Source organism: Odontesthes bonariensis, chromosome 11, assembly GCF_027942865.1.
Source record: "Odontesthes bonariensis isolate fOdoBon6 chromosome 11, fOdoBon6.hap1, whole genome shotgun sequence".
NCBI classification, from domain to species: domain Eukaryota; kingdom Metazoa; phylum Chordata; class Actinopteri; order Atheriniformes; family Atherinopsidae; genus Odontesthes; species Odontesthes bonariensis.
Genome location: NC_134516.1, coordinates 4,728,196 through 4,744,851, shown reverse-complemented (window position 1 = coordinate 4,744,851; position 16,656 = coordinate 4,728,196). Strand labels below are relative to the sequence as shown.

Here is a 16,656-nt window from a genome sequence, read left to right as displayed (position 1 = left end):
AAAGGGCCATTTCACTGGATTTTTTTTGCATTTTGATCGCCCTAAACTAGGTCCTGTATGGAAACTACATTAGTTACACTACTCAAATCTAGATGGAATTATTCTAAAGAGGCTGTAGATTAATTAAAACCTTGTTTGGGATTCGTGAAACCTTTTTCTGATTTGTGAAAATGCAGAACAGGGCCATTTTACTGCTTTTTTGATCACACTAAACTGGGTCCTGTATGGAAACTACAACTGTTACATTGCTCAAATCTGGATGGAATTATTCTAAAGAGGGCACAGAGTCTTTCAAACACATTTTATGATTTGTTAAAACTTTATTTGGTCATTGAAAATTCAAAAAGGTGAAATCATCTTGCTGTAAAAGTGGGGGTGATGACTCAGAGCGGACCGCGCGCTCTCCTCGGGGAGGGATTTCTCTCCCAGCTGGCCCCGCCCCGCTCCTGCTCCCCCCCTCGCGGCTCGGATATAAAAGTTTTGGGTGCGCGGGGCCTCGGCTCTCACACGCGCCAGGATGGACACGCTCCTCTCGGCGCGCTCACCGGCTCACCGCCCGCTTCTCCTCCGCCTCTCCGGGGACCTTTCCGCCCGCAAAACCTGAAGACACAGAGGATGGTGATGATGGAGCTCTGAGGATGCTCCAGCGGGATCTGGATCCGCTTCCTGTCGGTCTGTGGAATATGTTGACGGGAGAGTTTGAGGATGACTGACGGCTCCGTGGTGCTCCGCGTCCCGGCGTCCTTATAACCATGTAATAAGCAGGTCTCCAGCGCGCACATCCTCCCAGTGAAGCTGCATCCAAAGTGCGTCAGAGCCGCGGCGGAGCGCCGTTACGCATGGAGACCGCGCGGCACTGAAGGATAGTTCTCCGTTTATTTTACTTTTTTTTAATGTTTTAAACTCTGACACAAAGAGGGAAAAAGTTATTCCACTCCTCCTCACACAGAAAATGAGTAGCCGTCTCTTCCGACTGGCACTCCTCGTGGTTTGCGTCGTCTCCATCCGCTGCGCCGCCGCCGCGCAGCCCGGGACCGAGGCGGAGGCGCGCGCCGCCGCGTCCCGGGATACCTGCGCGTCCTGCGCCGCCGCTCAGCCCGAGGACCCGGAGTCGGGCCGCGTGGACGGGGACTTCCTGGAGGCGGTGAAGAGGCACATCCTGAGCCGGCTGCAGCTGCGGGAGAGGCCCAACATCACGCACCCGGTGCCCAAGGCGGCCATGGTGACGGCGCTGCGGAAGCTCCACGCGGGGAAGCTGCGCGAGGACGGCAGGGTGGAGATCCCCAACCTGGACGGGCACCCGATGAACAACGAGGTGCTGGAGGAGAGCTCCGAGATCATCAGCTTCGCTGAGAAAGGTGCGTGAGGGCGGCGCGAGATGTGGCTTTTCGGCCTTTAAATGTTACATTTGATCTCAGTTTTTCACATTTTTTCACATTTTCTGGGATTAAAAACAGACAAATGAGCGACTGAAGCTTTTAAAAAAAATCATTTTTCAAACGGTAGCTGGCAGAGCAGCAATCTGAGACAAAGAAGATTAAAGAACATGTGCTGATCTGCGTCCAAACTGAGGGAGAAACGCTCCAGAATGATGACAGCAACACTTGTTCTGTTCAGGTCTGAAGCGCGAGGAGAAACAAAGTCCCAGCCTGCCTGAAACGGGACCAGCCGGAGCTCAGATGCTCCCTGGTACCAGCTGTTCTGGTTCCGCTGACAGCTGCTGCTTTGGTGTCATTTTAAAGCAGAAAAGTGGAAGTTTTTCTGTCCACAGTGTTGCTTTCAGGTGACACCGCGAGCAGCCGGAGGTTTTTGCCGCCTGCAGCGAGTCTTTTCGGGTCAGAATGTTTCCGTGCGCGGCCGCCGCGCCGCGGAGCTTCTGCCCGCCGCGGAGCTCCGGCCCGCCGCGGAGCTTCTGCCCGCCGCGGAGCTTCTGCCCGCCGCGGAGCTTCTGCCCGCCGCGGAGCTCCTGCCCGCCGCGGAGCTCCTGCCCGCCGCGGAGCTTCTGCCCGCCGCGGCCGCCAGCTGAGCGGCTGCCAGGGGGGACCAGGAGGCTGAAAAGGCTGCAAATGACCAGCGAAGCCACCTGCTTCCTCCACGTGTGTGCGTGTCACTGATCCCTGTTTGTGTTGCAGCATCTGAGCTGATCTTTGTGTGAGTGTGTGTTATGTTTATGCGTGTGCGTGTGCGCGCGGTTGGATCAGTCCCTCCAGGATAAGGTTGGAGCTTTTGTTTGGCTTGTTGTGCAGCCCGAATGCAGATTGACGGGCTGAATCCTGCAGCCTGGCACCCCATTAAAATCCCTCTCCGTGCGCGTGTGTGTGTGTGCGCACGCGCGTGTGCTCTAACTACAACCCAAAGAAGAAAGCTGGCAGAGTTTTTCTTGAACAGAACTTGTGGGAATGGTGAGAAGAGCCGGTTTGGTTGTTGATGTTGTTGTGTTTGAAAGCTTCAAAAAATCAGAGAAAATGAAGTTTCTGTTCAGATCAAGTTCATCTTTGATGATTGAAATCCCCCAAAACAGGCAAATAAATACACAATAATGACTGTTTTCTCCCTAAACCGGCTCCAAAAGTCAAAGAAATTTGGTGTTATCACCTGATATTTGTACCTTAAAGTGTAAAACCAAGAAAATTCTTCAACAGTAACTCACTTTAAATCCTGCTTTATTGTGTATAGTTCAGAGAAAAACTCCAAACTGACCCCACAGAGCTGCATCCTGTGGGCAGAAACTGAGCTAAATTAAACTAAATTAATCAGAAACTGAGCTAAATTAAACTAAATTAATCAGAATCTGAGCTAAATGATCCAGAATCCTGCAGATTTTGTGGCTCTCGTTGTTTCCTTGACTCTTTTATTGACTTAAAGCTCTCGTGTTTCATTAAAAAAAATCGATCTAAAAGCAGAAATCTGTTGAAAACTGCACATTTACTCCCTTTAAATCCTGAACTTGCAGCATGCTGCACACAAAGGAAGGTGAATCGGGGGCATTTAAGGCCCATTTAGCCTCATCTGGGCCAGATGTGACACAGTTTCAGCTCATTTTTAAACTCTATTTCTCTTCCAATTAGCATCATTTTTTATTGAAAATCATGGAAATGTTTTTTCTGGGATAAAAACTTGTGATCTTTTTTGGGGGTTTTGTGTGTTTTTAATCAAAAATGTTGGAGAGAAAAGCTGAAATGTAATGAAATAAAAACAGACTGTGACGCCTGCTGCTGGTTTGATGGTTTATGATGACCCAGCCGCTGGTTTTGGGTTAGAATAAAGAAGAGGAAGTTTAGTTTTAGCCATCAGGACGACAGAGACGTCGCCCGACTTCCTCGTTTGGTTGTGACGACCTGAAAGCCAGAAGCGAGTCAGCACTCCTGTGGGCGCAGAATTCAGAGGAAGGGCAGTAAAAGGAGCTCAAAGTGAGGCTGGTTCCAGTTTTCCGGCTCCAGTCGAGGCTCCGTGGAACAGGTGGTTTCTTTAAGCGGAACGAGGCCGTCAGACACTTTCAGATCAGTTTTTAGCTTTGATCTGCTCTTTAGACGCGAGCAGGTGCAGGTTTCAGCTCTTTGATGGAACACGTGCTGACAGATGAACCTGCAACATCTGTCTGACCTCTGGTGCTAATGCCACCCGGGCCACAGCGGCGCTCTCATGTGATCCAGCATCCCCGCCGCTGAGTAATGCCTGGGAGATTAGCTCGCCTTGTGATGGATCAGGTAGTGCAGGCAGAGGCTCGCTGGAGGAGGAAACCTCCTTAAATCTCTGTTTTGTTGCAACCTGCCACCACTTCTGCAGATTCTGCGTTTTAAAGCCCTGCAGCCTGCATCTGCTCAGCCGCTGGACTCCGTTTCCTGGAACTCGGCCTCTGCTGGTCGGCTTCCCGCAGAGTTCAGGAGGTTCGCGCCTGATGGACGACTTCGTCCTCACCTGCGCTATAACGAATTACGGTGGATTTACAACAGTATTTGGCAATAATTGTAAAAACTCTACAATAATTGTAAAAAATGTACAATAATTGTAAAAAATTTACAATAATCGTAAAATTTTTACAATAATTGTAAAATACTGTTGAATATTCATCCCTCACATGTAAATTAACAGTTAAATCAGTCATTTAACAATACCAGCAGACAACTATAATTTAACAGCATAAAACAGTATTCATAATGAATTGATGTCCAAATCCAAAATACGTTATTATACCGTTTGATAAATAACAGTAGATGCTGTAAAATAACTACAACACCTTCCATTATTCTACGGTCATATACTGGAATCCAGAGATGGGGACTCGAGTCGCTGTGACTTGGACTCAAGTCGACTCGAGTCGCTGTTTTGATGACTTGTGACTTGACAAAAAATAAAAGACTGGAGACTCGACTCGGACTTGGAAGTTAAAGACTCGGCACTTGACTTGACTTGAGACTAGGGTGACCACCTGCTCCTAAGCCAAAGGGGGGACAAGGGGTATGTTTATGGGGGACAAGGGGGGGACAAGGGGTATGTTTATGGGGGACAAGGGGGGGACAAGGGGGGGACAAGGGGGGACGCTGCCCCGCCGCCAGACTCTTAGTGGTTTACCCATTTCTAGCACATACTACCTTACATGGTATATCAATTTATATATCTATGTATATATATATATATATATATATATATATATATATATACATACATACATATTGATTCTTCTGTTATTGGTGATGTAATATATAATAATGATAACAATAATATTTTGAACATTCAATGACACACACTACCATCTACACTGCCATTTTCCCCTGTGTTTTTTTTTATCCACAAACCACAATCCACAACTAGTTCTAGCCAAGTGTGCCGCGCCAACTGACTGACTGAAGTGCCTAGTGATGAGGCGCGTGAATTGACGTTCATCATCACTGCGAACGTTGAGTCAATTGTCATGGCAACAACAAATATTTGATAACAGCCAGCCTGTCAGATGCGACTGCAAGGGGTGTGTGTGTGCGCGCGCGTGTGTGGATCTGTTGTAGCTCTACAGTCTGCGGCGACTGTGCTGTTCTGAAATGTCAAGTAACGCTCGTTTGGCTATCTGGGTGGCGCGGGGAAAGTGACAACCCCAGCAAGAATCAATTATGCGGGACAAGCTCTGAATTTGCGGGACGGACTATTTTGGCCTCGAACGCTGTACGCGCACGCGCTACGCGGGACAGTTGGTCACCCTACTTGAGACACGATGACTTGAATGACTTTGAGTGTAAATACTTACAAAGGGTTTTTTAAGTAAATCTTATGAGTTGTTTTTTTCAGTGTACTTTATAAAAATACTTAATACTACAAAAATGCAAACTTGATAGAAATACTTAATACTGTGCTGTATTCGCTGTGTGTTATTTGAAAAACTGTATTGTTATTGTTAGCATATTGTTATAAGCTACTATGCGAGTGCGAGCCGCCAGTTAGAGCTTGAGGAGCCGGGCAATGAGTATCTCTGAACCTGGTAAATACACTGAAAAAAACAACTCATAAGATTTACTTAAAAACCCTTTGTAAGTATTTGCACTCAAATGATTTGAGTAATATTTAATGCTGCAATATCAAGTAACACTCACTTGCCAGTATCAAGTAAATTTTACCATAAAACATAACAGTTTTGAAGATATTAAGTAACATTTACTTAATTACATCTAAGTTTTAAGTTACATTTATTTAAACAAATGAAGTAAAGTCTACTTGTTTTTCATTGGCAGGAACATCATTTTAGTCAAAATTTTAAGTAAATTTTATACATCTGTAGTATTTGCTGTTATGAAGTAACTTGGTAGCTTAGTAAAGTTTATGTAGTATTTCTAGGTTTCTGTACATACAACTATTAAACATTTAAATTGTACAAGGAAACCAGAGTAAAACTTACTCCCATAATTCATGTATTACGTTAATAAAATGTTTAATTTTACTCGAGTTCTTACTGAATCTTAAAAATACAAGTTAGAAATTATGACAGTTACTCTAATAGAGTTTACTTCACCAAAAAGTGACTTTTTTCAGTGTTAAGCCTCCAAAAGACCTGATAAAATGCCATTTTCAGGGTGGTGTTCGGCACAAAGCCTCCGAATATCTGGGTGGATTCAGAGGCCGAGTTCCCCATCACGGTCCACAGGACGCCCCTCCTCCCGGTTTAGTCTGCAGAAGGTTCCGCCTGAGGAGAGGCGGCATAAATACGCGGCTTTCTGTCACATTCCTGTCACATTCCTGCCTCTGACGTGTCTTTGTTGTGTCTTTGTTGTGTCCCCCAGATGACCTGGTCACCTCCAAGTCCAGCCTCTTCTTCCTTATCTCCAGCGAGGGCAACCAGAACCTGCGCGTGACGCAGGCCACGCTCTGGCTCTACTTCAAGCTGCTGCCGCCGCCCGGCGAGAAGAAGCGCAAGGTGACGGTGAAGGTGTACTACCAGGAGCCCGGCCTGGGCAGCAAGTGGGACCTGGTGGAGAAGCGGGTGGAGCTGAGGCGCAGCGGCTGGCACACCTTCGCGCTGACGGACGCCGTGCGGATGGTTTTCGAGAAAGGCGAGGACAGGCGGCAGAACCTGGACGTGCGGTGCGAGGGCTGCGAGGCGGAGGGCGTGCTGCCGGTCCTGCTGCACCTGAACGACGAGGCGCACCGGCCCTTCCTGGTGGTGCGGGCGCGGCAGGGCGACAGCAAGCACCGCATCCGCAAGCGAGGGCTGGAGTGCGACGGCAGCAGCAGCCTGTGCTGCCGCCAGCAGTTCTACATAGACTTCCGGCTCATCGGCTGGAACGACTGGATCATCGCGCCGTCGGGCTACTTTGGGAACTACTGCGAGGGGAACTGCCCGGCCTACATGGCGGGCGTCCCCGGCTCGGCCTCGTCCTTCCACACGGCCGTGGTGAACCAGTACCGCATGCGGGGGATGAGCCCCGGCTCCATGATCTCCTGCTGCATCCCCACCAAGCTCAGCACCATGTCCATGCTCTACTTCGACGACGAGTACAACATCGTGAAGCGGGACGTTCCCAACATGATCGTGGACGAGTGCGGCTGCGCCTGAGCGTCTGCTTTCTGTTCACTCAACGAAGCAGATTCACAGAGACGGATTTAAAACAGAATATTTATGGACGCACACGCTCAACCTCATCCGCACGCATCTCCACACCTTCCTGTATGCCTGCACAGAAAAACCTGTACATATATTTATGTTTGTCGATATATTTGGTTATATTCTCTGTTCAGTTTCCTGCAAAATACGCGGGAAAAGTTGTCTTCCAAATCCCGGAAACAATCAACACCTGAAGCTCCTCACGAGGCGTCTCTAAGACAGTGAGGACGGCTCAGAAACGCTCCGGCCTCGGAGGAAATATCCGGCTTTTCCGTCACGCTGTTCCAGTAAGCGAGCTCAACCAAACCTTCGAAGGTGGCGTCTCCACCGCAGGTGCAAGGGAGCCTCAGACCAGTCGGCTCCGCCTGCAGGTTCCAACCAACGTCCAGCACTTTGGTCTTCTGTTCCACCGTAAAACTGGATTCAGAACACGCCGTGCACACGTTTCCGTCCCGCTGAGGCGCTAAAAAAAGGTCCAAAGAAAGGCAGAAGTGTGAGATGCTGCCCCCGAAACACACACCAGGCGTCGGATAACGTCCTGAAAGCTCCTTAAAAGCTGAACATCACTGATGTTTTCTGACGGCTGCACCTCTTTACTGGAGCTTTTCTACAGAGCACACCACTCAAATTAAGATTAATTTATGGATTTTTATGTTTCTTGTCTTAAATCTAGTTATTTGTAACCTCGAACAGATTATTAATTTATGGATTTCATATCTTTCGTCTTAAAATTTAGTCGCTTGTAACCTCAGACTACACGTGTTTGTCTCAAGTTAATCCTTAGCTTCATGTTCTTTACGTATTTTAGGGTTCTGTCGACAGGCACGAGACAAAAAGATCCGAGGGACGAAGGCGCGATCGAGCCGACCTGATCCCAAAAGGAACATCTTTAAACTTCAGATTTAAAGTCAAAACCCATCTTCGTGTCTCAGTCAATCAAATAGTTTCAGCACTTAGGAACAGGAGCGACCTCGTCTGTTTCCGTCTTTCTCCACGTTTGGAAGCTTTCGTCCAGCTTCTCCTGGAAGGCGAAGCCTTTTTGTTCCTTATTTCAGTCAGTGAAAGTGAAAACTTGCCATATTGCTCAGCTTGGTGCAGCTTTGCACCCCCCCGACGCACACTTTGAAAGCACTTGCTGATTGAGATGCCTTTAATGAGTCCTTCTAAAGTAAACAAGTGCCGCATGAGCTATGCAATGTACAGTATGAACCCATATATCAGACAGCGGAAGCTCAGTAGTGACAAACTATCACCTATTCTTTAAATGTAAGGGTGGCGGGTCGGAGCAGATCCGGCTCCAGACGGGAAGGTCGTAAAACCCAATTTATTGATTCATGTTCTCAGACTCAGTTTCTCCATGTTTTTCTTTCATTTTACCATCATTTTTCCCTGACTTGACGTATATTTTTAAATTCAATTTTACTGTTTTTTTTTGCTGACTTAACTTTAACGTTTTTTTTGTCCGACTTAACTTTAACTTTTTTTTTTGCTGACTTAACGTTTTTTTGGATGACTTAACTTTTTTTTTTTTTTTGATGACTTAACATTAACGTTTTTTTTTCTCCGACTTTACTTTAACGTAATTTTTTGCAGACTTAACTTTAATGTTTTTTTTTCTCCGACTTAACTTTAACGTTTTTTTTTCTCCGACTTAACTTTAACGTTTTTTTTTCTCTGACTTTACTTTAACGTAATTTTTTGCAGACTTAACTTTAATGTTTTTTTTTCTCCGACTTAACTTTAACGTTTTTTTTTCTCCGACTTAACTTTAACGTTTTTTTTGGCAGAAAGGGGTGTTTTTAGTGTTTAAGGAGCGATTAAGTCTGCACACAGACGTTGGAGGGGTTTGATGGTGGACTAACACTTAAATGTCACCCTTGTTTATCTCCTGTTTGAACCATTATTTATATAAGAGGAAGATTTGGGAGTTTTTTTTATGAACATAACCACATTATTTCCATTGCTGAAACCAAACAGGGGGCGAAAGCTAAAGACTAAAGTAGAAACCTGTGGGTTGACTCCACCATCAACCCCCCCAGCCTCCAACTTTGGCCTTTTTCCCCGACTTAAACCTGTTAATCACTCATTTTGTGACAGATCCATAAAAAACCACCCGGCTGTTATTCTACATGTTGTTTTCACGTCTCCGTACATGAAAAGTCGTTTTCCTGGAGATGAATCAGAAGCGTATCATCAATGGTTTTTTGCTCAAACACCCTTCTGGGCCTTGATCATTTTATACATATTTGAAGTCTGTTGCATCAGTTTGCAGCTACAGATAAAATGAAAGGACATAAATAAACGTACAATCCAACTGCATGAGACAAGGAAACTTTTTAATCAGTGTCATCAAATGACTTGTTTGGTTTTTCTCTCTTTAAGAGATTTACTGCCACCGTTACATCATCAGCTGGGGCGTAGCGAGAAGCTAACGGAGGCTAACTTTGCCCGAAATATGACGCTTGAACAGCTTTCAGACACACTTTCAGGCCTATTGTTTCACAATCCAGTCATGAGTTGCTCCTGTTCACAAATACCTGAGCGCCACGGCTTATTATCTCTGCTTTTCACGCCTCCTGACCCCCGCCTCACCCGCCACTGTGATCTTTTGCTTATCCTTCAAAGCGAACGGCTGTTAGAATATTTGCACTGAGGAGTTGCGTGACTGGTGATAAGGAAATTAAATAAAAAAGAAACTGCCATTGAAAGAAAAAACTATTTTTATAGAAGCAAACTGAGCTCTGTTCAGATGTATTATACCTAATCTTGGAACCAAAGAGGCCGTCATGTTTTTGTTGTTGTAAATGACTTTGTGACAGTTAAAAGAGGCCTAAACACTGTATCAGGGTATAATATCAGTCCATAATCAGCTCAAGCTCTTTTCTATTTTGTACCTAGACATGGAAAATGTCCTATTTTTTCATCAAAGTACTTAAATATTCCTAGTTTTCTTTCTTCTTTTCGTTAGGTGTTGAATCAGTTAGAGTGAAGCACATGCCATCCCTGTACAGTCCATGTAACATATGATTATGCTTTTGAGATATTTTGTTCTTTGTAATTGTTGGAAAATAAATTTCTTATTACCGTTCGTGTGGATGAGTTTTGTCTTTGTCAGCTGGAATCGTTTAGTTTTATAAACTGAGGGTCAAGAGAAAGTAAAACCTCAACGGAAATAAGTTCAGTTTGATTATGTGGCAAAGATTTAAATATTTAAAGACTTTTAAGTCTTTGTAGACCCTGCTAACTGAGGCCTGCAGAGTCTGAGATGTAGCTCTTGGGTTTCTGACCTTGGGGTGACCTTTAACCTTTAACATGCTGACTGAGGCCTGTAGAGTCTGAGATGTAGCTCTTGGGTTTCTGACCTTGGGGTGACCTTTAACCTTTAACATGCTAACTGAGGCCTGCAGAGTCTGAGATGTAGCTCTTGGGTTTCTGACCTTGGGGTGACCTTTAACCTTTAACATGCTGACTGAGGCCTGTAGAGTCTGAGATGTAGCTCTTGGGTTTCTGACCTCGGGGTGACCTTTAACCTTTAACATGCTGACTGAGGCCTGCAGAGTCTGAGATGTAGCTCTTGGGTTTCTGACCTCGGGGTGACCTTTAACCTTTAACATGCTAACTGAGGCCTGCAGAGTCTGAGATGTAGCTCTTGGGTTTCTGACCTCGGGGTGACCTTTAACCTTTAACATGCTAACTGAGGCCTGCAGAGTCTGAGATGTAGCTCTTGGGTTTCGGACCTCGGGGTGACCTTTAACCTTTAACATGCTAACTGAGGCCTGCAGAGTCTGAGATGTAGCTCTTGGGTTTCTGACCTCGAGGTGACCTTTAACCTTTAACATGCTAACTGAGGCCCGCAGAGTCTGAGATGTAGCTCTTGTGTTTCTGACCTCGGGGTGACCTTTAACCTTTAACATGCTGACTGAGGCCCGCAGAGTCTGAGATGTAGCTCTTGTGTTTCTGACGTCGGGGTGACCTTTAACCTTTAACATGCTAACTGAGGCCTGCAGAGTCTGAGATGTAGCTCTTGGGTTTCTGACCTCGAGGTGACCTTTAACCTTTAACATGCTAACTGAGGCCCGCAGAATCTGAGATGTAGCTCTTGTGTTTCTGACCTCGGGGTGACCTTTAACCTTTAACATGCTGACTGAGGCCCGCAGAGTCTGAGATGTAGCTCTTGTGTTTCTGACGTCGGGGTGACCTTTAACCTTTAACATGCTAACTGAGGCCTGCAGAGTCTGAGATGTAGCTCTTGGGTTTCTGACCTCGGGGTGACCTTTAACCTTTAACATGCTAACTGAGGCCCGCAGAGTCTGAGATGTAGCTCTTGGGTTTCTGACCTTGGGGTGACCTTTAACCTTTAACATGCTAACTGAGGCCTGCAGAGTCTGAGATGTAGCTCTTTGGGTTTCTGACCTTGGGGTGACCTTTAACCTTTAACATGCTAACTGAGGCCTGCAGAGTCTGAGATGTAGCTCTTGGGTTTCTGACCTTGGGGTGACCTTTAACCTTTAACATGCTAACTGAGGCCTGCAGAGTCTGAGATGTAGCTCTTGGGTTTCTGACCTCGGGGTGACCTTTAACCTTTAACATGCTAACTGAGGCCCGCAGAGTCTGAGATGTAGCTCTTGGGTTTCTGACCTCGGGGTGACCTTTAACCTTTAACATGCTAACTGAGGCCCGCAGAGTCTGAGATGTAGCTCTTGGGTTTCTGACCTTGGGGTGACCTTTAACCTTTAACATGCTGACTGAGGCCCGCAGAGTCTGAGATGTAGCTCTTGTGTTTCTGACGTCGGGGTGACCTTTAACCTTTAACATGCTAACTGAGGCCCGCAGAGTCTGAGATGTAGCTCTTGGGTTTCGGACCTCGGGGTGACCTTTAACCTTTAACATGCTAACTGAGGCCCGCAGAGTCTGAGATGTAGCTCTTGGGTTTCTGACCTCGGGGTGACCTTTAACCTTTAACATGCTAACTGAGGCCCGCAGAGTCTGAGATGTAGCTCTTGGGTTTCTGACCTCGGGGTGACCTTTAACCTTTAACATGCTAACTGAGGCCCGCAGAGTCTGAGATGTAGCTCTTGGGTTTCTGACCTTGGGGTGACCTTTAACCTTTAACATGCTAACTGAGGCCTGCAGAGTCTGAGATGTAGCTCTTGGGTTTCTGACCTTGGGGTGACCTTTAACCTTTAACATGCTAACTGAGGCCCGCAGAGTCTGAGATGTAGCTCTTGGGTTTCTGACCTTGGGGTGACCTTTAACCTTTAACATGCTAACTGAGGCCCGCAGAGTCTGAGATGTAGCTCTTGGGTTTCTGACCTCGGGGTGACCTTTAACCTTTAACATGCTGACTGAGGCCTGCAGAGTCTGAGATGTAGCTCTTGGGTTTCTGACCTTGAGGTGACCTTGCTGAGACGTCCACTCCTGGGAAGATTGACAGCTGTCCTGAATGTTTTCCAGCTGTGAATAATCTTTCTCTCTGTAGAACGATGGACTCCAGATAGTTTGGAAACGGCCCTATAACCCTTCCCAGGTTGTCTTTCCTCCTTGGCATCGTGTTAACGAACACCTGAAGTTAACTGACGTGTTATTAATGAATCTTTGGGGTCACTAAAAGCCTTTTACATCTTATTTTCCATCAAACTTCCAGCACGTGTTTCATGTTTTGGCTCCTGGCAGCTCACAGAATTCAAACGTTCACGTCCAAATAAACGATCAGTCAGCGGCACGTATAAAACCTGGAACATCTCCATTATTCTTCAAGGAGACTTCCAGCTGGGCCCTGATTGCCCTGCATATGTTAGCTGGAGTTTTCAGACTTAAAAAGCTCCGGCAGCACATAAAGACAAACACCACAGTGGCAGAAACGCAGCGTTTATTTGCACAGTGTTGGGTTACCCATAACGTGGGCTGCCCATGAGAAACGCTCCATGGCTGCATCCCGTCGGCTCGGGCCAACAACAACGCTGGGTTTCTGTTGTTTCTGAGGACTGGGAGCCAGAACAGGCTCTGCATGTGTCCGTTCAGCCGCACAAAGACTCCAAACAGGCCTAATTACACCTGAGCAGAGGGGTCAAGTGCTCCACCTCTAAGGTCATCGGCAGGAGGCGTCTGCAATTAGCAGCCGAGGAAACTCCTGAAACTCCCGATTCCGCCTCCACGCTCTCATGCACGGCAGCCAGACATCAGAAACAGGAGGAAGTTGCCCATCTTTTACCCTCTGGTTAAACAACTTAACATCAATATATCATAATACATTTAATACAAATACATGATAATATCATCATAGTACAATATAATGTAAATTATCCATATACCCTATATTTCTTATTGGTTCAGTGTGCTCAGTTAAATTTATTTTTACCTTTATTGTTAAATGTACAAATCTGTTTTTATTTAGTTTACTGATGTTTATTATTATTATTACTATTATTATTATTTACCCTACTTTTAATACTGTAGATTTGTTTATAGCTGATGTTTATTTCTCAATTTTTATTCTATTATATTTGCTTATTTTCCTTTAATTTTACATATATTTTATACTGTATGCTGTTGCAACACAATAATTTCCCAAATTGGGATGAATAAAGTACTTATCTATCCATCTATCTATCAAGTGTGGCTCTTGAGAAACTGACGTATATCGTTAAAAAGAGGGCGTCTTTTTTTATCTTTTATTTTTATCTTTTTTATTTATTTATTTATTATTTATTTAAACAAAAAAAGAGGGCTTCTGAATTTGATGACATTTGGAGGATGTTTCTGGAGCTGTTGAGGGAGGGAGAATGAGAAAATGAAAAGTATTTGGTTGGTTGTTGGGAGTTTAGGCTGCAGCCTACATTTTGAATACTTTTTAAAATTGATTTTTATTTATTATTATTATTTTTATTTATATGTGTTTATTTACTTAGTTATTTTTTATTGTTTTCATTGTTTCATATTCATTGCACAATGACTTGCTGTCTAATTACTATGGTTTGTTATATCTTTTTTTGGTCATTTTATGATTATTTTCTTTTCTGCCATGTGTTTTGGATGTTTGAACTGTTGGTTGTTATATTGACATGAAAAGCCAATAATGAGGAGGAAACCTCCGACCATACCTCGCTGACACCCGTCACGGGCTCTAACAGCGCCTGAGAATAATCCACCGAGCGTCGGCTGAAGGCAGGAGAAACCTTTTAGTCAAGTGGTGAGAAGCGATATGTCTCCGAGTGAAAACAGCCGCCTCCTAATCTGACAGGTGAGGAGCAGGCCAGGCAGCTCTGATACCGTCTGCTGCCGCTCAGGAATGAGCCGAAGGAGGGCAGATGGAGACGAAAACAAAGAGGGAGGCGAGGGGAAACAGAGGGACCGAGGGGAAAGCACTCCTGGCTCTTATCCCTCCAGATAAGGTGCTTCAAACTGGTAAAAACCGAGGAGGAGAAAGCAGAAAAATGGGAATTATTCTGAAGGAAAAGGAGGATTTTCTGCAAATTTGTGTCTCATATGTTTATTTTATACAATATGAGCAGAATAAGATCTGTTATGTTTCATTTACAGACCTTTTGTACCATTTTAAAGCTTATTTTCTACTTTTTGGATGCAGGAATGAGACTTTGTGGTCCTGATCAACAGTTCTGCAGCTTCAGAGTTTCTCTTTGGACGTCGAGGAGGAGCACCACAGGGTTCCATCCTTGGCCCACTTCCTCTTCGAGACGTTCAGCTACGTCTCTGATTTTACCTCCTGTGAACTTCGACGTAAAAAGCCTCAAACTTCTGTTAAAAGATATATTATTCCTTATTGATCAGTATATCAGAGAGTCACCTAAAATATCACATTTATGATTTATTTCTAAAGCTGATTTTGACGCATTTTACATCCTATTTTGCTTTCATTTTAATCAAACAGTTAATAAAGTCCTGATCAGCAGTTCTGCAGCTTCCTGAAGCTCTCTCAGAGTTTCTCTTTGGACATTTTCTGCTTCTTCCCTCATCTTCAGTTCAGTCCTTGTACCTGAGCATCTTCAGAGGAATGTGTTTTTTCTTTGTTAAGCCACTTAACTCTGAGCTGTGAACCATTTAGGCAGGAAAAAGGCTCCTAACTCAAGGGATGAACCAGTGTTGTGTCCACACAGAACAGACAACTTAGCAAAGAAGCCATTTTAAACTGGATCTTTAGGCACTTTGTTCCCAGCAGCCTGTCACAGAGACAAAAGGACGAGGGCCCAGAATGGAGCCCTGAGGAACTTTAAGTTATCGTGTTTGGATTGGCTCAGAGACGCATCATATGTTCCCATTTCTTTAGTTGCATCTGTGAAAAACAGCAAAATGTACAGATTAGTGAAACAAAAAAGCCAAAAATTAGCAACAAATAGATCATTTTTACAAGAAAAAAAGGTTAAATTGAAAATGATAATAAAATAAATTTACACATTAGTGAAAAAAAGCCAAAAATTAGCAACAAATAAATAATTTTTACAAGAAAAAAGGTTAAATTCAAAATGATAATAACATAAATTTACAGATTAGTGAAAAAAAGCCAAAAATGAGCAACAAATAGATTATTATAAGGGAAAAAGGTTAAATTTGTACATTTGGAAGGAAAAAAGAACAAATTTCTGTGAATTTCTTTGGTAGATTCACAAAAAAAGAATATTTTTACATTATTACAGGAAAAACGAGGATATTGATTGAGATTAAAAAGTGAAAAGAAAGATTTTCACGTTGAGGCTGATGGTGAAACTTGTTTTTCTCCAGTTCTTCCTCATTTGCTCACGACTCTGAACACATGAACGAGGCTTTGTGCCGATTCTCTGTGAGATGACATGGATGACGTGTCTCTGAGGTCACCGTCTCAGTCACTTACTGCAGGAAAATGTGCTCTTTACTAACCGAGTTCATTAACTTTTACATTTACAAGCTTTTCATCGGGTGATAGAAAGTTAAAGGGAAAAGGACGAGGGCCCAGAATGGAGCCCTGAGGAACTTTAAGTTATCGTGTTTGGATTGGCTCAGAGACGCATCATATGTTCCCATTTCTTTAGCTGCATCTATGAAAAACAGCAAAGATAACACAGTCTGACAGACAGAAAACAGGATTTCTGCAGCAACAAGGTGGATTCAACAACAAGTGGAAGTCAGATTCTGGGTTTATGTTCATGTTGGAACATGTTTCAGTGAATCTCTGCAGCTGTTACCATGGAAACATCTGCAGATATTCACTTTAAAGCTGCTCAGAACTGAACTAACTCTGGTTCTGCCTCAGATTCTGGGTTTATGTTCATGTTGGAACATGTTTCAGTGAATCTCTGCAGCTGTTACCATGGAAACATCTGCAGATATTCACTTTAAAGCTGCTCAGAACTGAACTAACTCTGGTTCTGACTCAGATTCTGGGTTTATGTTCATGTTGGAACATGTTTCAGTGAATCTCTGCAGCTGTTACCATGGAAACATCTGCAGATATTCACTTTAAAGCTGCTCAGAACTGAACTAACTCTGGTTCTGCCTCAGATTCTGGGTTTATGTTCATGTTGGAACATGTTTCAGTGAATCTCTGCAGCTGTTACCTGATATAAAGGAAAGAAAGA

At 44.4% G+C, this 16,656-nt stretch overlaps 1 protein-coding gene across 1 annotated transcript; it reads left to right on the top strand.

The window, feature by feature from the left end:
• Nucleotides 1–504: 504 nt before the first annotated feature.
• LOC142391500 (inhibin beta B chain) lies at nucleotides 505–8,604 on the top strand. Its single transcript, XM_075477306.1, has 2 exons — nucleotides 505–1,358; nucleotides 6,267–8,604. Exons 1-2 carry the CDS (start codon nucleotides 953–955, stop codon nucleotides 7,037–7,039), a joined length of 1,179 nt encoding a protein of 392 aa, XP_075333421.1. The 5' UTR covers nucleotides 505–952; the 3' UTR covers nucleotides 7,040–8,604.
• The last annotated feature ends 8,052 nt before the right edge of the window (nucleotides 8,605–16,656 follow it).

Coding starts and splice junctions, on each gene's coding strand:
- LOC142391500 (XM_075477306.1), top strand. CDS start 953: ATGAGTAGCCGTCTCTTCCGACTGGCACTCCTCGTGGTTTGCGTCGTC. Junction 1,359..6,266: donor CATCAGCTTCGCTGAGAAAG/GTGCGTGAGGGC, acceptor TGTGTCCCCCAG/ATGACCTGGTCACCTCCAAG.